Raw genomic sequence first — 22,923 nt, 5'->3', positions numbered from 1 at the left:
ATAGAGTATTAAAGTTCAAATAATAATAATCACAAAAACTCCTGAAGCATTTCCCAGGGGCTGCTCTAAGGACTTTAAATATATGAACTCACCTAATCTTCCCCTAGCCCTTTGAAATAGGTACTATCATTTCCATTTTATAGAGGAAGAAACAGAGGCCCAGAGAAGTCAATAACTTGCTAGAGGTCCCACAGCCAGTAAATGGCAGAGCCAGGATTTGATCCCAGGTAGATACTGTAAAATTGCAGGGAGGCAGTTAGCATCTTTGTCTTTTGAAGAGGAAACAGAGGCTAATCAGTAACTTAACTTGCAGAAGGCTCCTAAGCAGTGGAGCTGGAGTCCCACCAGGGCTGTCTGAGCTGGTAACCTCCAAGCCCTGGTGGCTAATTTGTCCAGCAGTGACCTTACTGGTGAAAATAACCTCTGGCCTTTACCGTTTCCCTTCCTGGAGGGACAGCTACAGAAAACATTAGCAGTGGCAGAAAGTTGCTCAACATTTATTTGTGGAATAAACATATGAATGAGGATTGCCAAACTCCCCGGTGTCACAGTTGGCCAGCAGGGTGCATTTTACAGTTGAGTAATTGCAGTAAAGGCAGGAACTTGGTGCTTGCAAGCTGCCAACTGAGGAGAATGCAGACAGGAATCCCCAGGAAAGGGGGCCAGCAGGCACTAGGACCCCCAGGCCTATCTGCCAGCAGGACCGCATCACAGCTAGACAGGAGGCTGGCCTGCCTGCATCCCCCTCTCCTGCCACTAGCTCAGCTGCAAAAAACCAAAGGAACACCGTGAGGCCCTTAACAAATATTTGTACAACACGTGAATGAGTAAAGTCAAGGGAGGTGGCATATTTTGAAAGTCCATCCTTGTCCTCCCCACCTACCACACCTCAGTAGTCACTGCCAGATAAATGTCTCCTCTCCTGGTGACAGTCACCACTGTCACCGGCAGAGGGGCAGGCCTTGCCTGGTTGCGGTGGCGTCATCCTGCTGCAGGAACGGCGAAGGAGCCATGCCCAGGTACACGGTGCACGTGCGCGGGGAATGGCTGGCTGTGCCGTGCGGGGACGCGCAGCTCTCTGTGGGCTGGCTGGGCCGCGAAGCCGTGCGGAGGTACATGAAGAACAAGCCAGACAATGGTGGCTTCGCCTCGGTGGACGACGTGCACTTTCTCGTGCGCCGATGCAAGGGCCTGGGCCTGTTGGACAGTGACGACCCACTTGAGGTGGCCCTGGAGGACAACGAGTTCGTGGAAGTGGGTGAGTGAGCGGCCAGAGGGGAACCCGCGAACTCATTGCCATTGTCAATATACTCCAGGGAAAATGCGGTGCTGGCTGCGCGCAGGCACTGCTAGGCCACTGTGTGCCTGAGAGTCTCACACGGCCCTGTGAGAAAGGTCGGATTCTTACCTGCCTTTTACAACGGTGCAACAGACCCAGAAAGGAAGTGACTTATGCAGAGTCAGATGGCTAGTAAGAAGCAAAGATCAGATTTGAACTGAGGACCACAGGTCTGAATCCCTTTGGAGTTATTAAATTACATTGTGTTATACAATTATTTTCATAGGCTTAAAGGCCCTTTTGCCCTTCGAAAGATTCAGACTAGAGGCCAATGGCATAGAAAAGTTCAGATTTGAAACAAAATAAAGCTGAGGATGGGGATGGAGGTGGGGGTTGGATCTTGAACTCTCATTTAAATCTGAGCCCACGCTCAACATAGATATCTCTGCCTGGTTCTCGTCTCTATTAAGATACTAAGAACACTTGAAAGTATCTAAAGTTGTTTTAAAGCTGCCATTTCTATAGAATTCCAAGACAATTGAAGAGCCCTTCCTTAGGTTACTGGGGAGGTGAAAAGTGGCTCTCCCTTGTGATCTGCAAGGGGTCGCTCTTCATTCTTGTTTCAGTTATAGAAGGGGATACCATGTCTCCCGACTTCATTCCATCGCAGCCAGAAGGAGTTTACCTGTATCCTTTCCCGCAGCCTCTTTGGCCTGCTCTGGGGGCTCCTCCTGCCGGTGATAGGGCCGGGAATCCTCCACACCCCCCTGTATTTTCCTTTACCTGGCTCCAGGTACAGCAAATACCGGGAGCCTGAAGAGGTAAGCTTCAAACCACTCTCTTTTTTGTTAAGAAAACTAAGTCTTATTTACGGAGGCAGAGAACCAGCAACAGTGATGAGCAAACACTATCAAATAGAACAGGACTTCCCTTACTCGGCCGCCTCTTCAGCAAGCTGCCTTTTAAATTAGGACGTTAATGTGTCATAGCAGGGATAAAGTCTCTGAAGTGTCAACGTTTGATTCTGCCTGAGGCTTCCCTACTCTCTTGTTCGAGCAACTAAGCTGTGCAGACTCATGGAGATCTCCTTTTGTGCAGTATATCGCCTTAGATGGGGATGGCCTGACCACGGAGGATCTGGTCAACCTGGGCAAAGGACGCTACAAAATAAAGGTATGGGCGAGGCAGGGGGAAGATGTCCTCTGATCTTTTTTGCTGCATGTGGATGCTGTCCATGTGCTCAGCCCTGACCCATGTTTTCCTAGCTCACCCCGACCGCTGAAAACAAAGTGCAAAAATCCAGGGAAGTCATAGACAGCATCGTAAGAGAAAAAACTGGTATCTTTTCCCCTTTGTGGTATACAATTATTTTTATAGACAAAAAATGTGGCCTGCATCTGATTGCATAATGTCTGTTATTTTTTTTTTCTAGTTGTTTATGGAATTACTACAGGTTTTGGGAAATTTGCCAGAACTGTAATTCCCATCAATAAGCTACAGTAAGTTTGATGTCTGCCCTCCCCACCAAATGAATACATTCCACCTGCCCCCATCTTTGGGACTTCTTTCACCAATGGAAATAATTAACATTGACCCCAATTTACAGATGAGGAGAATGAGGTTCCAGTCAACTTACACCTGAGTTGATATTGAAAACACAGGCTTGCTGGTTTCTTCCATTGCCTCACACTGCCTCATTCTGTTCCTCCAAAGATTTAACTATCCCTCCCTACATTTCCCCAGCTGAGGGAGCATTTTTACCCAGAGGTATCTAAGAGGGTTTTTTTTCCCCTTTCTCTTTCAGAGAGCTCCAGGTCAACCTCATACGTTCACATTCTTCAGGTAAATCATTCCAAACACTGAGTGCCTCCTAGATCTTGTTTGATTGGATGGATTAAGTAAAGCACAGAGTGGGGCATCCTATAACAGCCGTGAGGATTAGGTGCCAATTCTGCTGCCCGGGAGGAGGGGAAGCAGAAAGCATCTGACAAAACCAACTTTCAGATGAATCTCAGAAAAAGGAATGAGCCAGGTGGAAGGACAGGTTTGAGACAGGAACACATAGACCTCATGCCAAGAGAGTGGTGCATTCGGGGAACGAAAGTAAGGTCGAAAGTCAGGGAACAAATTGATCAAGATGAGGTGAGATGGAACAGTCTGTCAAATATCAGCTCCTGTCCGTTTGCAAGGGAGCTTGTGCTAAGGCATCTGGACGCCGTTCTCAGGGTGCTGGGCAGGTGATGGGGTCTCAATGAAGGGTTCCGAGAAGGAAGACTGAGAAGACAAACTGGGGTTTTGCCTTTGTCTGGAAGATGAGACCTTAAGAAGCAAGACAGTCACGAGGGAGAGCAGTCCGACTATCTGAGTCAGGAGGCGGAGAAAGATTGGAGAGATGGAGGCAGCCAGGAGGTAGCAAAAAATTTTCTTGGAGAAAACATCAATTCTATTTTGTAGGTGTTGGGAAACCACTGATCCCTGAGAGATGTCGGATGCTCTTGGCTTTAAGAATCAATGTCTTAGCCAAAGGATACAGTGGCATTTCCCTGGAGACTCTCAAACAAGTTATCGAAGTATTTAATGGTAATGCGATGGATCCCCAGCTGACTGTCCATTGAGGCTGGTAGACTGTCCCACAAGGTAGACTTGATTGATGGGATGGTGAGCAATTGGTAGCGACAAGAAGACATAAAATAATGGAGACGAATAGAAAATGGGCTTGCCAAGAAGGATAGCCAGGTGGGGGAGTGTGACAGAGACACTCCTATGTACTTTAAGACTGTTCATTCAAATCACTATTCACTGCTCGGTATATCACATTTATGGGTTACTTGTGTCCACGGCATAGATTTGTGCTTTGGTCTGTGTGACTGTCCAGCGCTGCTGCTTCTCCCACTCCTTCACCCCAAAGAGTCTCCTAGCCTCTGCTGACCTAGAATATTTATCTTTACCTGTGAGAAGGAACAGTGGCCTCCCAAGCGTTTCAAATCTTGTCTCCATATTTGAATTTTCCTATCCCAAGAATTCAGCTCCAAAGAGTTGAATTGTGTCAGATCCTAGCACTACATGGCTTTATGATCACAAGCAAGTCTTTAATCTCTTTTCTGTCCTATCTGTGAGAGAAGCTGGATTTCAGTTATTTAAGTCTGGCGACCCTGCCACTTGGAAAGCATTAAGATGTCAGATTCCCAGGCACTAACCAGAACTATTGAGTCAGTCTTTGGGATGGACATCCAGGAATCATGATATTTCCCAGATGATTTGATGCAACTTCTGGGCACACTGAATCACATCTGGGCACACTGAATCACAATTCTCTCCAGCCCTGATCTTAAGGCCAGAGTTAAGGAGCTGGTTTCAGTCTTAAAGAGGCCAGATACTAAGTGAAGGATGATAGAGAATGGGTTTAAAAATGATACGAGATCCCTCTGGGGAAGGTTGTACTCACTGGCTAAATGAGGATAGCGAGAATGCAGTTCTCCTGAAGTAACTGGTGCCCGCTTCCCTCCTAGCCTCCTGCCTGCCCTACGTTCCAGAGAAAGGAACCGTTGGTGCGAGCGGAGACCTTGCTCCGCTGTCTCACCTTGCTCTTGGGCTAATTGGAGAAGGGAAGATGTGGTCTCCAAAGAGTGGCTGGGCTGACGCAAAATACGTAAGGCTTTCCTAACAGCCTCCACCGGCGGTATTTTCCCTAGGCTGGGTGCTGGGTGTATTCCATTGCTTTATATCACTCATCCTTACAGCAGGCCGGGGAGGGAGCCACTGAAATCCCTGTTTTATAGATGAGAAAACGAAGCTTAGAAGTCAAATTAGGCAAGGCTCTTAGCTTCCATGCTCAACTGTCAGCCTCTGGACTTGGTGATCACCTGGGTGAAAAGGTACAGCTACCAGTGTTGATGCCAGGAATTTATTCTGCATCTAAAACACTTCCAGAGCCTATCCTGGAGGTCACAGATCATCATGAGTTTGCTTAGTTGCTGGTCTCACAGGTGCAGAGCTGTGCATCACAGCACTCGCTCTCTGGCCTCTGGAAAGCAGGTGCCATTTCCTCTCCAAGCTCCCAGTGTGATGGCTAATCAGAAAGGCTTGTTCTTGACACAACTTCAATGTCTTTCATTCATCTCCAAATTCCATCAGAGCAGTGCAAAGAATTATTGGAAGTGCCATCTCTGCTCAGTTGCTGGGAAGCCCCCTAACCGTAAGCAAAGGGCAGAGGACTAAGGAGGAGGGAGCAGTCAGCCAGACAGAGAATGCTCGTGGGGACGCAGGTTCTAGATCAGCTTTCTTCTGTGCAGTCTCATCTTGATTATTCCTCTATGTACAGTGTTCCCCAACCACCTTCACATAGCAAATCTGAGCACGTCCTGGCTAAAACCTGTAATGCTTCCCTTTGTCCTTATGAGAAAGTCAGAACTTACAGTGGCCGACAAGAGTCCTGCTTGCCAGGTTGCCCCCCCATCCCTCCCCGCCAGAGCTCCACCTCACGGACGCTGGACCGTCCTTACAGCTGGAATGTGCTCCCCCGGGGCAGAGGGAGCAGCACGGGTCCATCCTTCTCCTCCTCACTGAGTCCTTTTCCTCCTTCTGATAAGTCCTCTGGGAAACTTCCCTCTCTGCTCTTCCGGTTCTTTTCCCTACCTCCCCCCAAGGCCCCTTTGCTCCTCCATTGTGCTCTTCTGGCATCTTACATTGTTTTCCACTGAACTATACCCCCTTTCCACTTCCTGGAGCACTTAGCATTCTATCACTGTAATTGCCTTTGAGCTTGTCTGTCTCCATTGTTCCTACCCCAGCCCCAGCCCCAGCCCAACACCCAGGACAGAATTGGGTGTTTAATAGGTATATTGATAAACTTGTGAAACTGCCATTATAAATGGTGCTGGCTCCTTCTTCCCTAGAAGGACCTTAACTTAGTGACTGCTTTCACTTTTATTTCAGGGGAAGATTATTCTGCCCACTTCCCCTCAGGATTCTGTTTCCATCCGTTAGGCCAACAGTCCCCGCTTCACTGGTGTTCACACATTTGACACAAGTAAGAAGCCATGCTCCGAGGTTCTGCCAGTGCTCAGATAAGTAAGATGAGGGTAGCAGACTTTTTAGTCAAGCTCTGGAGGCAGGGAAGTGTAGGCAGACAGCCAGGAACCCAGCCTTAGTACAGTACAAGTGTACATGTACACTCAGGGAGCAGCAGGAGAGAGCTGAATTGCCAAGGCGGGCACTGGACACAAAGGACTTAGAAACCAAAACTCAGGATTAATTCTGTAGATGCTAGAACCCTTGATTTAAGAACGAAAAATTATTTGAAAGCTAAGCTCCTCTCAGACTAAAGAACAGAACTGGAGAATAGACCAGAGATGATAAACAGAACCAATTCACATAGATCCAATCTTTTATAAGACAGACCTATGGGCTTAAAGATCTTTCATTGGATTCCTCATGAAATTAGAAATAGGCTGATATTTCATTTGATACCCATTTTTATTTTTTAAATCATTCTTTAGGTCCTGGAAGCCCATGGATTGAAACCAATTGTTTTGAAACCAAAAGAGGTAAGAAGATTCAAGGAAAATTTGTTCATATTAACAAGTCTTTATGCACTGTTTTCAGTCTTAATAAGTCTTACTGTTTGTTTTTTTAAAAAAATAAATATGGCTTCTATGTTTGTTAAAATTTGTTCACTGAAGAAAGAGCTCCTTCATAAGCATTTAAAATATTCTTTGTACCACAAATGCTTAGGGGTTCTCTTACCTAAGAACTTAAACTTCAGATTGGGATCTCTAGGGATTCTAAGAGATGCTCTAAGCCAGCATCCCTTAGGATGGTCTAAACCAAGGGTCTTGGATGAGAAATGTTTCCGGGTGTCATGTCTACCATGATGAGAAGTTAATGAATAATGCAGCATAATTAAGAGCTAAAGATTTCATATGCATTCTGCACGGAGCCCTACTGCTGCCTTGAGAATGGGAATACTCGACAGCGTTTTCATTTGCCAGATTTATGCTAACAATTTCATACAGCATGGCACTTAAGTCCTCAAGTGCTTAAATAAGGATTTCTGCACTCCACTTTAGAAAGCATGAATAAACATGATTCCGTTGACAGGCTAACTTTTCTCTTATGAAAGATACTAAATCAACTTGCACATAGACTTATTATAATAAATACAGTAGGAAACTTCTCTCCCCGTCCCCAAAGGGTCTGGCACTCATCAACGGGACGCAGATGATCACTTCTCTGGGCTGTGAAGCTGTGGAGAGGGCCAGTGCGATTGCGCGGCAGGCTGACATAGTGGCAGCCTTGACCCTGGAGGTGCTGAAGGGCACGACCAAAGCCTTTGATACCGGTCAGCATGATTCTTCCTTCCAGTTGCTATTCATTCAGCCAGGGCTGGTGGGTGGGCTGGGCAAGGTCTTTAGACACAGGAGTGGTGGGGGTGAGTGGTAGGGGAGAAGGAGAAAACCCAAGAGCCTATGGCATGCCCAATACTGCCACGACCTCTTCTAAATTATGCCACACTTGATACTTGAAATGACTACATTTTCTAGACAGACGCGGACCCTGAGCGTTAACTGACCTGCTCTAGGTCACCCAGGTCTGACTCCCATCAAACTACGTGCTGTTTTGGGAACCTGTTTGTAGAGTTTTAAAACTATAGGATTCAGGTCAGTCCCCCTTAGAAAACTGAGAGGAAAAAAAAAACTGTACAAGTAGTAGATGACCCAGAAAGTAGTGAGTTTGAAGGACTCTCTACTATGGTATATAGTAGGACAGAAAAACTGTCTGAAAATGACTTTGTTAAATTAGGCCACTATGGAGCTCCATTCCAGTATGAGCCCACATCTTTGTAGAGTAGCCCAGGGTGTTGAGTTGAATTCCCAGTAGACTCAACACAGTTTGCACTCAGATATTTAAAGTAGGAAGAATAAAGACAATTTAAAAAAAAAAAAAACTGGCTTTTGGAGTTCATTTTCTAATTCTAACTGGTGGTTAAAGATCCCTGGGACTTTTGAAAGTTGTGTCAGCACCGTGGATGGTCCTGAGTCATCTGTGGTAGTTTGTTCTAATACGAGAGTTGCTCACATTTTTTTCTCCTTCATCAATTCTAGACATTCACGCTGTTCGCCCTCATCAAGGGCAAATTGAAGTTTCCTTTCGTTTTCGGTCACTCTTGGACTCAGATCACCATCCATCAGAAATAGCAGGTCTGGGCGTATTTACGCGAGTGAGCTTATTTGGTTTTGTGTTCTGTGCAGGAAAAAATTGATAACTAGTTCCCCCTTCATCTCTTCCACAGAAAGTCACAGGTTCTGTGATCATGTTCAGGATGCATACACCTTGCGCTGCTGTCCACAGGTAAACAAACAAATAAACAAAAAGTTTCTTTTCTCTCTCCCAAGGCAGGGAGGAAACAGAAAAAGAGAGAGGTGTTAGAAAATTATGTAATGGTCGATTATAATCCAAATTTCTTTACCGCCTCTACTAAAAATTATATACATCATACTTCCATTTGTGCAATTATTATAAAGTTTCTATTCAGTGTGACAAGCTGTTTGTTTCTTTTTGTTTATTTATTTATTTTTTTAGGCAAGGCAACCCTTGGTTGACCTCACAGATTGCAAGGACCTTGTCAGTTTACAACCTCTCATTTCTTATTTTTATTTTTTTACACCTACAGCACCTGGTCTTTTTAGGTAGTCTCCCATCCAAGTACTGACCAGGCCCAATCCTGCTTAGCTTTCAAGATTAGACAGGATCTGGCTTGCTCAGGGCAGCATGGCCATAGACTACTTGCTTCCTTTTGAACTGTGCTGCTCAATCCCATTGTAGAGAAGTCCAACAGACAACTTGTTGTGTTGATTTAGTGCCCTTTTAAAAATTCTTAATAATAACATCATCCTAACCAGTAAATGGAGTTTTACTTGTTCTCCCTGTTAGAGCTAGAACCAGCCTGCCAGGAATGTTCACAGAAAAACTTAATCAAAATGCAAGTGCCTTATCTGTATTTAATAGACAGACATAAATCATCATAAATGACCCTGTGAGGCTTAATTTTAACTTAAAAAAAATACAGATAACCTGAGTTGGCATGAGGCGCCCTGTATTGCAGATGTTACAACTCATTTGCATATGGCAATTAGTTAAATAAGAGATTAACATCCATCTAAAGAATGAAACAATAGTTCAGCTTGTGCCAAATTCCAGTCTATAGTGTAATAAAGATTCCTTCCTAGAGTGAATACCCTCGCTTCTTTGCACCTAGCAAGTTCTATTCTAGTCAGCTTGATCCAAAATGTCTTCTCTGGGGAAGAACTGCCAAATTAGCTCAACAGCAAGAATAAATCCCACTTTGAAACCTCCTTGCTATTCTAATAAGAATATAAGACTCTATGTGACAGGCACCATTGTCAGTGTCTTACATATATTAACTCATGTAATCTTACATTTTAGGTCCATGGTGTGGTGAATGACACAATAGCGTTTGTGAAGAACATCATCACCATAGAATTAAACAGTGCAACAGACAATCCCGTATCTTTTGACTGCTTACTAAACTGTAATTATAGACTGTCAGCTGGTAATTTTACGATCTGCTGAAGTGATCATTTTGTGTCGCATCTCTTTTCTGTCACTCCATTTCATAAACTCAGTACCCGAGGCTCAGAAGTTAAAGGACTTTCTCTAGATCAGATCCGGTAAGTGGCAGAGGCAGATCTGTGAACCTAATCTCAGGCTTGGGGTCTAGCGTGCTGCTCTTTCAAAATTGACCCATTCAAGATTAAAGGAGGTATTTCCAGCATTGGCTGAGAGGTTTCGCGAAGGCACTTTGCCCCAAAACCCACTGCTGAGATTATTGGTAGAAGGATGAAGACCTAACACAACTGTGATTGTGCACACTGAGTAGGATGGCATTTATGCAAGACTTCCTAGTTCTAGTGACCCCGTGATGCATTAAACAGAACTTTTTGACACTTACTCAAGTGTTGATCAAGGAGTTACAGCTTTCCGCACCCTGAGTTTTTATTTCTGACATGAACTTTACTCAAATCAGTGTTCCCAAATTTGTGCTGAGAATACTAAGAACGCTTCCATTTCTCAAGGATGCATCTCTTCTTTCCTTCATGGTGTGGGTCTCTCAGAGCCATCTTGTTTTTGCTATGGAATGTTCTGTGATGGTTTCGGTCCCCCAGAAGTTGATGTGATCAGCCAGGTCACTCTGGCGAAGTCTTCGCAGAGATAATACTACCTTTGAAGACCATCAAAAGACCTAGGAATCTATTTTTCTGATTCTACATCTGCCTTAGTTTTTAACACTGGAGAAGAGCTGAATTAGCAGCCCTAAGAGCAGCTTCACAGCAGCTGTGTAAGGTTTCTCACAAGACCTTTTCTGTGTAGCTTTTCTGCCAGGCTTACCTCAGGATGTATGTTTTATGTTCTCTCAGACTGTTTTACTGTTAAGTCAAACTGACACTAAATAATCCTCAACTAAGTAATGCGCCTCAACACCATCCCACTCCTTAGTTTTCATAAACTCCATGTAGTCTTGTCTATCAGTTCATGTCCTATAATAGAGAGGTATCCAGTCTACACTTACATAATTTAGATTTGAAAGAATATCTTATAGTTAGAAAAAAAAACATTAAATTATTAGAAACAGCCATGAAATAATTCCCTACTAAATTCTTCTTCCACCACTTGCCTCAGCAAAAATTTCAGCCCAAAGTCCTTTACTTCCTCAATGAAAGATTTTTCATTGCTGATGGATTTCTAATAGGCTCATCTTTGAGCATTCTCCTGTAATACCAGTATTGCCTGAAAGAATTTTTTTTCTCCATTTTCCATTGCAGATAGAAAGCACCTATTACAAAGTTGCTGGATATTATAGGAGTTAACTTCTGATTGTTGTAATCTAGTACAAATATGGAAAAACTAGAGAACAGTTGAACAAGCTTAAGTTCTAAATTGGTACTGAGATCACTTACTGTAAGGATTCAGAGAATGGAGGGAAGACCGAGGCCCGTGGCTGGGGTGGGTTCATGGAGAGCAGGAGCAAGGCCTAATAGGCTCTCAGTTATTGGTGTAGCTCCAAACTTGACTACGTTGATGTAACATATGCATCTCTAGCTTTTTGGAAGTCAGAGTGAGTTCCTAGTAAACACGTAATGAATATTCTTTAGTCCAGTAGGAGAAAATGAACTCTTGGAACATAGAACAAGGGTCTGTTTTTTCCTGTTGGTTTCAATAAAGTGCATGATACAATAGAATGATCTCTGAGAATACTGATATTCAGTAATATTCAAAGCTGCTTCTGACTTAAACGGGTTTGGGAAAACCTTTTGGCCACCATTACTATGAATGCTGGCAGGGGATCACTGAGTAGAGAATTTCAAATTTTTCTCAGAATTGATTGTTCCAGACAATTTGGTCATCCGCATAGTCTTCCATTCAGAAGTTTCTTCTATGGAGCATAAGCTCACGGTGCCCACTGAAGAAATAGAATTTGCTTTTAAACTGGTGTCTTAGTCTTTGTTCTTTGTTTCAGGTTATAACCTTTTTGAGGGCAAGTACTAACCACTGGATTAGTGCAGTTACGGGGCTTGAGAATCTCTGATCTCGAGAGAGAACATTATTTCATGCCTGGGTTTCATTGGCCCCTAGCTGTGTATACACGATTCGTCTGTAAGGCTGTTTGTTTGTTTTGTGTGTTCCTTTATGTCAAAGATTTTTTGTGGAAAGACTTTCCTGCCACATTTTACAAGGGTGCCACCTCAATGTTAAAAATCACCAGACTAGGGAAAGAGTTATACTTGAAGTGATCAGCAAATGTTATGTAAGTTCAAGCCTTAACCTATCTTAAAAGATGGTTTTTGCCAGCAGGGGAGAAACTATTTCTGGAGGAAACTTCCATGGTGAATACCCAGCCAAAGTAAGCTTTTTAGAATTGCTTTTGACCCTGAAATCATATTCCAATATAGGCTAACTGAATTGAGACACTCTTTCAGGCCCTGGACTATTTGGCCATTGGTGTCCATGAACTTGCTGCAATTAGCGAAAGAAGAATCGAAAGGCTCTGTAACCCCTCCCTCAGCGAGCTGCCTGCCTTCCTGGTGGCTGAAGGTGGTCTGAACTCTGGATTCATGGTAGCCCACTGCACAGCGGCAGCCCTCGGTAAGCACACCACCATTTTCCAAGTACACAAGCCTGTCCATCGAAAGGCCTTCCCATTTTACCTGAAATATCAAATTTTGTCTTTGAATGAGATCTAACTTTTTTAACACCACCATTAGCCTCCTGCCTCTTTCAGTACAAATGTAGCAGATTGCCTCTTTAATAATTTTTAGGAAAAAAATATAAAATAAAAACCTAAACAACTTTATACTGAAATATCATAGTACACTATTGAGGTTATAAACCATGAGGTAGCCACAATGTTTCTGATGAAAACAATTTGACATCACATATGAACTTTATCCTTGTTACTTTTACCCTAATCTCAATTCGAAGCCTATCAGAAAGAAAAAGAAAAAGGTGTTCATAGTTAATGGTGAAGTTTGAACTGACCTAAATGATTAAACTTTGGATACAGTTCATTAGCTATACCAACCACTAAAAATGTGGTTGCAGATCCAACAACGCTCACAAGAAGTAGGATTCCCTCTATGAATATCAAGCTTCAATACAGCTGCTTTCTGACCCCAGACTGTATAGGACAGATAAATAACTCACACAGAACAGGGCCTGGCACAGAGGAAGTGCTGAGGGTTTCATTTACATTCACTCACTTAATTCTCACAACAGTGCCATGAGGCAGGTACTCTCTTATTGCCTTCATTTTACAGATGAATACCTAAAGGTCTGAGATGTTAAGTGACTTACCCAATATTGCACGCCTAGTAAGAAGTAGAGCAAAATTCAAACCGAGGCATTTTGGCTCCGAAATCTGTGCTTTAATTTCAATTACTGAGGATTTATTTGAATCAATACTTAATCCTAAAATGTGGTTGCCAAATTTAACGAATAGAAATGTAGGATGCCCAGTGAAATTTATATTGTTCAGGGCATACTTGTACTCAAAATTAGTTTTTTTTTATCTGAAAATTCAAATTTAACCAATCATCCTGTATTGCTATCCGGCCAACCTACTCAGGAGGCAGGATAGCATGGCGGTTCATTAAGAGCATAAATTCTGGGTTTGTATCCTCACTCTACCATTTATAGTGTGACGTGGAGCACGTCTCCTTCCTGCTGACCCTCAGTTTACTCCCGTGTAAAGCAAGCATGATAAGTTTACCCAGTGGGGCTGTTTTGAGGATTAACTGAATTAATGCATGTAAAGCCTTAGAACTATGGCTGGTGCTAAATACATGTTAGTTGCTATTACTATTATTCTTAACCCCTTCCCTACCTAGGCCTCACACTAAAACTCAACTCAAATAACCAACCAAAAGCCAGTGAATGTATCTTCTCCTCAGTCTAGTATATTCTATTTGCTCACTTGCTTATTAAAAGACTCCCTTTCAAGGGTAGCAACTTCTCACGTTAACAAGGCAGGCAGAGTGGTAAGTGATTTCTAGAGAACATTATGGGCTTTGAGAAGCCCCGTTTAAATGTGCCTAGCTTCCCAAGCTGCAACCGAGGTTGTTCAGCTTACTTTCATTGTAATGAAACCGACATTGCTCATATTGTGGCCACTTGCACGTTCAGTTTCTGAGCAAGGCTCACCACAGCCTGCCAATCCACGTGGCAGGTGCAGGAGCTTGCAGTGCTGAAATCTGCAAGTCCCAGGCAAACCAGGATGAATTGATCACTCTAGCTGAAGGCTAGGTTATCTCAGATAGGGTCCCTTGTAGCACAGAGAACAACAGACACTTCGATCAGAGCCATTCTCAGTGTCACAGAAAGAAGGGTAAAGACTTTGGTTTTGACCTTTTCTGGCTTCTGACCCTGAGGAGAAGGAACTCTGGAGTCTAGATGCTTGCTACTTAAAGAGTGGTCCCTGGACTGAAAGTAAAGCCATCACCTGGGAGTTTGTTAAAACAGCAGAACCTCAGTCTCCACCCAAAACTTCACATTTGCCTTTTAATGATCCAGTGATTCTTATGCACAATAAAGTCTGAGCGACCTAAACCCAGGTAATTTCTAGGACATCCTCTCCTCCACATGATTGGACAGACATCAATCCTCTACTTAAACCCAGAACTTCCACTTTGTCACCATCAAACAGTCTAAATTGTTAAGTCTTCTTGCCCAAGCCTTTAGGTCCGGCCTCAACCCCCAAATGCCACATCTGAATTCCAACTCTGCCTCCTCCAGTGACACAATCAGTCAAATTGTCCTTGAGTACCTGAACATGACCACCACAATCTTTTTTTGCTCATCTCCCAGACATACTAAATGCTTCCAGTGTTTTCAACTTGGCTTTGTAATATTAGGGTGCCCATCCCAGTCTTGTCTCAGAACTCAGGATAGCTTTAGAGCCCTTCTCACTTTGGGGAAGAAAAACAACCTGCTTCCTTTTCCCCAAGTGACCTCAGACTGACCATCTGGCACTTGTATAACCACCGAGAGCTCCCAGAGAGAGTATTCTATGCGTGGAGCACTTTGGGAAAACACATGTCATTTGGGCAGTTTTTCCTCTTAGGAGCATACTTAGCTTGCACTGATGTCTTGCAGTTTCTGAGAACAAGGCTCTGTGCCACCCCTCGTCGGTGGACTCCCTCTCCACCAGTGCTGCCACAGAGGACCACGTCTCCATGGGAGGATGGGCAGCGAGGAAGGCCCTCACGGTCATCGAGCACGTGGAGCAAGGTAACACTAACCTGTCCAGATGGCAGGCCCAGCTTATAAATGACTAGTGGTCCTCAAGCATCATCTGTGAACTTGTTAGAAAGGCGGATTCTCAGCCCTCCCCAAACCGGCCAACTGCATCAGAAAGTGGAGGGAGGAGAGAGAGCAATCTGGGTTTAACAAGCCCTCCAGGTGATTGATGCTGATGCTTGCGAACCACACCTGCAGGTTAAGCCAGTTCATCAGCTGGCTTTTTTTTTTTTTAATAATAAAAAAAGGAACTTTCAAAGTATATTTAAAAGCGAGGAGATTAGTACCACAAACTTCATATATACCTCACTCTGATTCAACAGTTGCTTCATTTTTTCTTTTACTTTTCTCAAATTATTTTCAAACAAATCCCCATTCTATTATTTTCTTCCTGCATACTTTAACTCTTAAATATCCACACTTTCCTACCCACCGGGTTGCCACTATCATGTCCAACAAGTCTTGGTGGCGTCATTAAGTACATACTCACATTCTCCCAATTATCGTGTCGTTGTAGCAGGTTGTTCAAATCAGGATTCAAGGTCCACATTTTAAATTTGGCGGTCAAGGTTTTTACCTTCTTTTCATCAAGAACGGTCTCATGTCTCCCCTTTTTCTCTTCTTATACCACTGACCAGTTAAAAAGCCAGGTCGGTTTTCTGATAGAGACCGTTGTCACGGACTCGCCCGTTAGCTTCCCCGTGGCGCTCATTCTAACTTGTTCTCTGTCTCCTGTGTTTCCCGTGTGTCGCAGCTGGCCCCACCTTTTGGGCAAAGATACTTCATAGATGGAGCCGGGATTAGGCCCACTCCTCCCTGCCTTCTTAATTACCGCTCGTTTAGCTTTTTAAAGAGAACTTACTTTCCTTTAGACATCGTTCCCTAGGTTTTTAAGCTTCTGCAACTGTATTGGAAGCAGTTGGAGGACAAAAGAATATCGCTGTCTTAAAATAAATGTGACAGCATTAAACATTCTTTGTTCGTAATGGCTTGATTGAGATGTAGTTTACACACACCCACCCATTTTAAAACGGGTGGGTTTTAGTTCAGTTGCAGAGTTGTGCAACCACCACCACCACAGCCGATTTTAGAACATTTTCATGATCCCCGAAAGAAGTCGTGTACCCCTTGCTTACCACTCTCCCATTCTCCTGATCCCACGCCCCCTGACCCCCAGGTTTAGACAACCACGAACGTACTTTCTCTATTGATTTGCCTGTTCCGGACATTAGATACAAATGGAATTATACAAGATATGTTCGAGCTTCATCCGTGTTAGTCCTTCATTTATTTTTCTGGCCAGATAACTTTCCATTGTGTAGACACAACACATTGTGTTTATCCGTTTATCAGTCAAGGGATTTTGGGTTCTGTCTACCTTTTGGCTAATATGAATCACGCTGCTATGGACGTAAGTGTGTAAGTTTTCGTGCAGACCTGTTGTCATTTTGCTACAGTGGAATTGCTGGGTCATATGGTAACTCTATGTCCATCTTTTGAGGAACTGCCAGGCTGTTTTCCAGAAGTGGCTGTACTGGGTTATGTTGCTACCAGCAATGTTTGAGATTTTTGATTTCTCTGCATCCTCATCAACACTTGTCATCTGCCTGCCACTGTGCATTTTTAATGGTCATTCTTAAAATGGTCTTTCCATTGAACATATTGCTCTGGCCAAAAGTTTACAAAGGCACCCTTATCAATTCTCAGATCTCCTATCCAATTCGTCAGCAAATCAACCTTACCTTCGAAAAATGCCAAATCAAGCCTCTGTCTCTCCTTTTGATTGGTCTCCTGTTTTCATTACTGTCCCTCTTCAGTCACCACACACAATAATCAAGCTGAGCTTCTTAAAACATAATTTTGACCACACCATGCCCTTGCTGAAAATTTGCCAATTACTTCCTATTGTTCCAAACGAGATCCAACCCGCTTCCTGTGGCCTACCAGGATCATGCAGAGCATGATCTGGCTTCTGACTCCGACTGCCACCTCTCGCTATCCCATTCTCTACCTTGGAACCACAGTGTTGTTTTTGTTCCTGCCAAGGACACACCCCTCCCTCGGCACCTGCCACCCCGCTCCCAAAATGCTTCACGGGGTTCGTTTCCTCACTCCGTCTATTAGTCACCCAGATTTCGCTTAGATGCCTTCCCACCATTCTGTCCCCTCCCCCTTTTTTTCTAATAGCACTTAATACTCCTGGCATACTTAGGCTTGTTTGTCTTTCCCAGTAGATTATAAGCTCATGAGGGCAGAGATTGGCCAGAAGGACCTAGAATACCTAGAGAAGTGCCTAACACAGACTTGGTGTTTAAATATCTGCATGACAATAAAGTTGGAGCTACAGGTCCAAATAATAGATCTAGCTCTTCTGATATAGTTCTATACGTTTATATATTTATATATCTATACATATATATCATTCATATTTCCAGCATGTTTATTGTTCCTTAAGTTTTCTTTGATTACAGATATTAAACAAATGCCTACAACTCTTGAAATCCAGTGGTGCTAGATATATAACACAAGATAAGTACCTGCTTATTGCATAGGAGGCACAGAAAGATAATAATTCCACCTGTTAGGGGTGGAAAGTCATCTGCCATTTGATTAATACAACTTGATCATCTACAGTGAATTAAACAGTAAATTAGGTTTTTTTTAAATTTCTGCCCTCCTGGAAATTAGAGTCTAATTGGGCATTGGACAACAACTAGGCAACTCTTCGTAGCACTTAACAAAATTCTGGCTAAAGAATAGAGTTCTAGGGGATATAACTGAGCCAAATCTAGCCTGAAGGGATAAGAAAGGCTTCTCTGAAGGAGTATTTGAGATTAAGACCTGAAAAACGAATAGGGCCAGGTAATTAGGGGGAGATGCAATATCAATTTTGTAAGGGAAGGGAGTGTGTGCACAAAATAAATTGTTCTGGGATGCACTGAGATGAAGATACAAGACATCCAAGCACCAGTTTCTAGAATTGCAGTTTTAGTGGACTGGGGAGCCTTTGAGTTTGAAGACCTGAAACAGACGTTATAGAATCAGTCCCAGGGCAACCAAAGACTCTTTTGCTCATTCACTGGCTCCTTGAATCCTTTGATGAAGGTCTCTGTATCATGTATTTCTGGCCAAAAGACTAGTAAGACTAAAAACAAATTGAAATTTATACAAAGATGGAAATAGGAAACAGATGTCATCTACCTTGATCAGAGGAGGTGAGGGGGAGAACTGAGACATTTATCTGAATTGTTCTCTCCTTCTCACCATTAAAGATACAGCCAAGAGGTTAAAAAAGCAGATTTAAAATGGTAACCAAATATCAAGGCAGCTTCATTCTATCAGTAGACAGAGAACCACCCATCTGCAAGTTGGCTAGCAGTGACAGTGAACTTCCGTGTGATTTATAGCCCTCAGGAGGAAGTCAGACTTTAATCAGTCATTCCCTCCACCTCTCTTGTCCTAGTGCTGGCCATCGAGCTTCTCGCAGCCTGCCAGGGCATAGAGTTTCTACGCCCCCTGAGAACTACCACACCCCTGGAGAAGGTCTATGACCTGGTGCGCTCTGTTGTAAGGTAAAGTCAAACAGATCCCTGGAAGTGACACCATTTCAGAACGGTGACCCCTGGCAGTGTCAATGTTTGGCTGATGCTTTGATGTGCTTTTTCTGCAGGCCCTGGATAAAAGATCGCTTCATGGCCCCAGACATCGAGGCAGCACACTGGCTGCTTGTTGAGCAAAAGGCAAGCTGACCACTTGGCTTATCTCTTAGTTGGAGTCATTGTAGGAAAGTAAAGTGGGAGTGGGAAGTAGAAAAGCATTGTCTTATTCTTTTGTTATCTGGTTATTCCTTGGAAGTGAAAAAAAAAAAGATACTTATGCAGCTTGCAAGGCCAACAAGAAACTATTGAAACTATTGTTGCACCCCAACGTTGAATATCTAAGGATTAGAAACTGAAATAAATTTTAAATGGAGTTTTGGAACAAGCATTCATGGGAAGAAAATGAGATGAAAGTTTCCTGGATCCCCTTCATCAAGGATGTACCCTTTCATGCAAAAGTACCTTCTCTTTCTGTCACACTGTCAACACCACCACTACCTGGTCCAATGCCTGCATAGATCTGAAGTGAAAACAAAGTCCAAGGTGTTTGCTTCAGAGGGCTGTGGATCTGTCTAGTGCTCTTGTGTCCTGCCCATCATCCTGCTGATTTCCTCTGGCGACATTGATTACAGACTCGTCTGATAGAAACAGATACTTAGCATGCTGACTCATTTTTTAAGTATACATATTTTTAAGTTCTTTAATTTTTTAGTAATTTGTGCATATCATGTTCCCTAGAATTGCTTCATTCCCCTGGAACCATTGCTCTACTCTTGGGAAACGATTTTCTCCTTTGATCTTCACACCCGTAATTTCTAAGTGTGCCCCACACCCCTTGAGGAAGACCTGCCAACTTTGGCACTAGTAGAGAAGTGTGTGAGAGGTTAGCCTTCCTTAAATTGAAATATAATCAGCATATAACATAATATTAATTTCAGGTGCACAACATAATGATTCAGTAGTTGTATATATTGCAGTGATCACCATGATAAGTCTACTTAATATCCATCACCAAACACAGTCACAGATTATTTCTTCCTGTGATGAGAACTTTTTAAGATCTTCTCTCTTAGCAACTTTCAAACATACAACACAGTATTATTAACTACAGTTGCCATGCTGTGTATTACACCCCCAGGACCTATTTATTTTATAACCGGAAGGTGGTGCCTTCGGACCACTTTACACATTTTGCCTATGCCTACTCCCCACCTCTAGCAATCATCAATCATTCTCTGTATCTGTGTTTCGTGTTTTTATTTATTTAGATTTCACATATAAGAGATAATGCAGTATTTGTTGTTATCTGACTTATTCTATTTAGCAAATGCCCTCAAGATCCATCCATGTTGTCATAAATGGCAAGATTTCTTTTGTAATGGCTGAATAATATTCCATTTGATGTATCTGTATATAAATATAGATAGATAGATAGATAGATAGATAGATAGATAGATGATAGATGGATAGACAGAACACACAGACATAAAACCTTTTCTTTATCCATTTATCCATTGATGAGCACTTAGGTTACTTCCATGTCTTGGCTATCGTAAATAGCGCTGCGATGAACATGGGGTGCAGTTATCTTTTTGAGGAGCTTAGCCTTTAAATGAATACATTTTCTAAGATGATACAAAGAATAGGAAAAGAAGTTCTTTGGCTGTCAGCAGCAATTCGATAAAAAGCAGTTGTAAATCAAAAACGGGGCCTTAATTTGAGAAAATGTTATGCTTGAGAGAGCATCAGTTGGTGGATGGAGGTGAAAAGCAAACAAGGGTCTGAGGCAGTGCTTCTCCAACTGAGACATGCATGTGACTCTCCTGGAGGTCTTGTTAAAATGCTAATTTAGATTCTGTAGGTTTCGAGTGGAGCTGACATTCTGACTTGTCCCAGGTGATGCTCGTCCATGGGCCATACTTCGTATAGCAAGAGTCGAACAGACAGAGCGCATGCGGCAGGGAAATAAAGCAAATGAGGAAACCCACTGCTCTCTATCATTTGAGGCTTGCTTTAGATAACGCATGATCCAACCCTTGAGCAACTTTCCTTAATTCTGTCCACACCGAATTCTCTAGGTTTTGTTTGTTTATTGGCTTGTTTTGCTTTAGAAGAGTAAGCAGCTAAAAACATTCATGGTCACTTTAGAAAAGTTTTGGACTTTGTATTTTAAAAGCCGTGGATGCAACCAGAGAATTATTAACACAGATCGTGCATCAAATGGCTTATAATAAAAACAAGCAAACAGCTACTACATGTCTAGTCAGTATAGATAATGTTTTGGCTCCGGGTGAAGATGATGTTTCATTGTATGTGATGACAGTGCTGCCAACATTTCGACTTTGTTTTGTCCTTGTTTCTCAGGTTTGGGAAGTCGCTTCACCATACATCGAAAAATACAGAATGGAACATATTCCAGAATCAAGACCTGTTTCTCCTACAGCCTTTTCACTGGAATCTCTACACAAGAAATCCAACAGAATCCCAGAGTCTGAGGACCTTTAATGGACTTCATCATGGAAGCGCAGATCAGGTGGTACTTGGTTTAACAGCAAGCAGTGTTGTGCTGAAAGAGAGACCTGAGAACTTTTTTTTAGGCAGAAAAAAGAGCACTTAGGTTACCTAGATGAGCTCTTAGGTTATTTCTGTAACCTATTTACAGTGTCTTTGCCATGGTAAATAATGCTGCGATGGACATGGGGTGCAGTTCTCTTTTTGAGGAGGAAATATCAATTCCTTATACAATTCAGTTCTTCTAAAACTGACTTTGGTTCGGCTGGTAACAGCATCACAGTTGCTCAATCGAGCACCGTGCTCTCGTTGACCTGGTTCGAGATGCAGCTGATGTTTTCAGGTTATGGTTTTCTTTCTTTCTTTAATGATGTCAACTGGCCATTCGCTCTTAAGAGTAAGAAGAGTGGCCATATTGTGCATGTCTTTTACTCTTAACATTAAGTAAACTCAAATCTTAAAACAGGTTGATAGCATTCTTTTCCAAAAACCTTAGACCTTTGTGGGTGTTTTTTTTTTTTTTGCTTTGACAAGCTTTCCACTGGTTAACTTTGGCTGATTGTACTATCCCATGATATGATTAACGTTCCTTAATACACCTTTATAAACAACCCTTTTAAAATCATAATTTGTCCTCAGGCTCCTCTTTCTTTTATTAATCAAATCACAGTAAAGAATAGTCATTAGGTCAATAAGAGGTTTGTGTAAAGGAATTAAGGAAAGAATATAAAGATTGCTTTTGGAGTGGCCCTTATTGAACTGTGCATTTTGTATTTATCAAATACCACTAGCAGATCAAAATAAGGACTCAGATGTTTAGAGTTGGAGGTTAGTATTATCACTTCCTTACTATGTGTTAATACTCAAGTCACACTCATAATAACCCTGCATTAAGAACCCTCCTCGTTTCGCAGACATAATCTGATATTCAAAAGTTAACCAACCAACGCCCCCCCCCCCTGGAATGGTTACCATTGGAATGAGGCTCTATTGGCAGAGATCAGATGGGACCCTAGGATGTATTATTCCATCTTCCTGCCCCTCTCCGACCCCAAAGAAGATAAAGGACCTTCTGGGAAGGCGTAAGTGCAATTGTCCAGTTGAAGGATGAGTCCGATGACCTCTTGGCTTCTAAGATCTGTAACTTTGCACTCACCTGTGCAAATGTGTGCAAGTCTCTCCAAGTGCAGGAGTCTGTAACAATGGCTCTAAAGCCTGCAGTTGGTTAAGGAAAGGACAGACACACTTGCCAGCTTGCCTACCTGATGACAGCCTAAAATGGGTCCAACAGTATACTTCACAATAGAGCTTACAGTCTAGATCACAAAATATCCACAGGAAAGGTGGAGACAGAAGTGAAAACTGCTGCCTACAGCAATTCAGCGAACAAAAAATCTGCTGGGGAACCCGTTTGCTAAAAGGTTGCTCTTGACGCTGTTCTTTGTTAAAATGTGACTACACATGAATGAAGTTTGTTCATCCTTATCCATGAGCTGCAGTGCAGCCTGTGCCCCACTGTCTGATGGCTGCTTTTCACCCCAGTTTGGGGAGTGCTGGATCTCACAGGTCCCTGTGGTCCTCAGGGGCCCTCGTCACTGAGCTTTTTATACAGCTCTCTTGGTGACTGACATCACATGCCTTCAAGAGAATGTCAAGGTAACTATGGATAGAATAGGTCGAGTCTCAGTTGTCTTATGGAGTCACGATATTCTTAGATTTTTA

The 22,923-nt window shown here is 42.9% G+C and overlaps 1 protein-coding gene across 1 annotated transcript; it reads left to right on the top strand.

The window, feature by feature from the left end:
- The first annotated feature begins 879 nt into the window (after positions 1-879).
- On the top strand, positions 880-21,826 carry HAL (histidine ammonia-lyase). The gene is made up of 20 exons (XM_016159404.2): positions 880-1,258; positions 1,906-1,966; positions 2,073-2,100; positions 2,378-2,452; positions 2,545-2,617; positions 2,712-2,778; positions 3,084-3,121; positions 3,734-3,859; positions 4,789-4,928; positions 6,778-6,825; positions 7,472-7,619; positions 8,383-8,478; positions 8,571-8,629; positions 9,725-9,805; positions 12,135-12,200; positions 12,277-12,442; positions 14,948-15,082; positions 18,555-18,663; positions 18,762-18,831; positions 21,055-21,826. The coding sequence occupies exons 1-20, from the start codon at positions 1,012-1,014 to the stop codon at positions 21,193-21,195; spliced, it is 1,974 nt and encodes a 657-aa protein (XP_016014890.1). The 5' UTR covers positions 880-1,011; the 3' UTR covers positions 21,196-21,826.
- The last annotated feature ends 1,097 nt before the right edge of the window (positions 21,827-22,923 follow it).

The sequence above is a fragment of the Rousettus aegyptiacus genome, unplaced genomic scaffold (genome assembly GCF_014176215.1).
Source record: "Rousettus aegyptiacus isolate mRouAeg1 unplaced genomic scaffold, mRouAeg1.p scaffold_m13_p_2, whole genome shotgun sequence".
Taxonomy (NCBI): domain Eukaryota; kingdom Metazoa; phylum Chordata; class Mammalia; order Chiroptera; family Pteropodidae; genus Rousettus; species Rousettus aegyptiacus.
This window is presented reverse-complemented; position numbering and strand designations above follow the sequence as displayed.

Bases quoted from the DNA above. Each gene is read 5' to 3' on its own strand.
- HAL (XM_016159404.2), top strand. From the start codon at position 1,012: ATGCCCAGGTACACGGTGCACGTGCGCGGGGAATGGCTGGCTGTGCCG. The intron at 1,967-2,072 runs GTATCCTTTCCC...ACCTGGCTCCAG, and splicing joins CAGCCAGAAGGAGTTTACCT to GTACAGCAAATACCGGGAGC. The intron at 7,620-8,382 runs GTCAGCATGATT...CATCAATTCTAG, and splicing joins GACCAAAGCCTTTGATACCG to ACATTCACGCTGTTCGCCCT.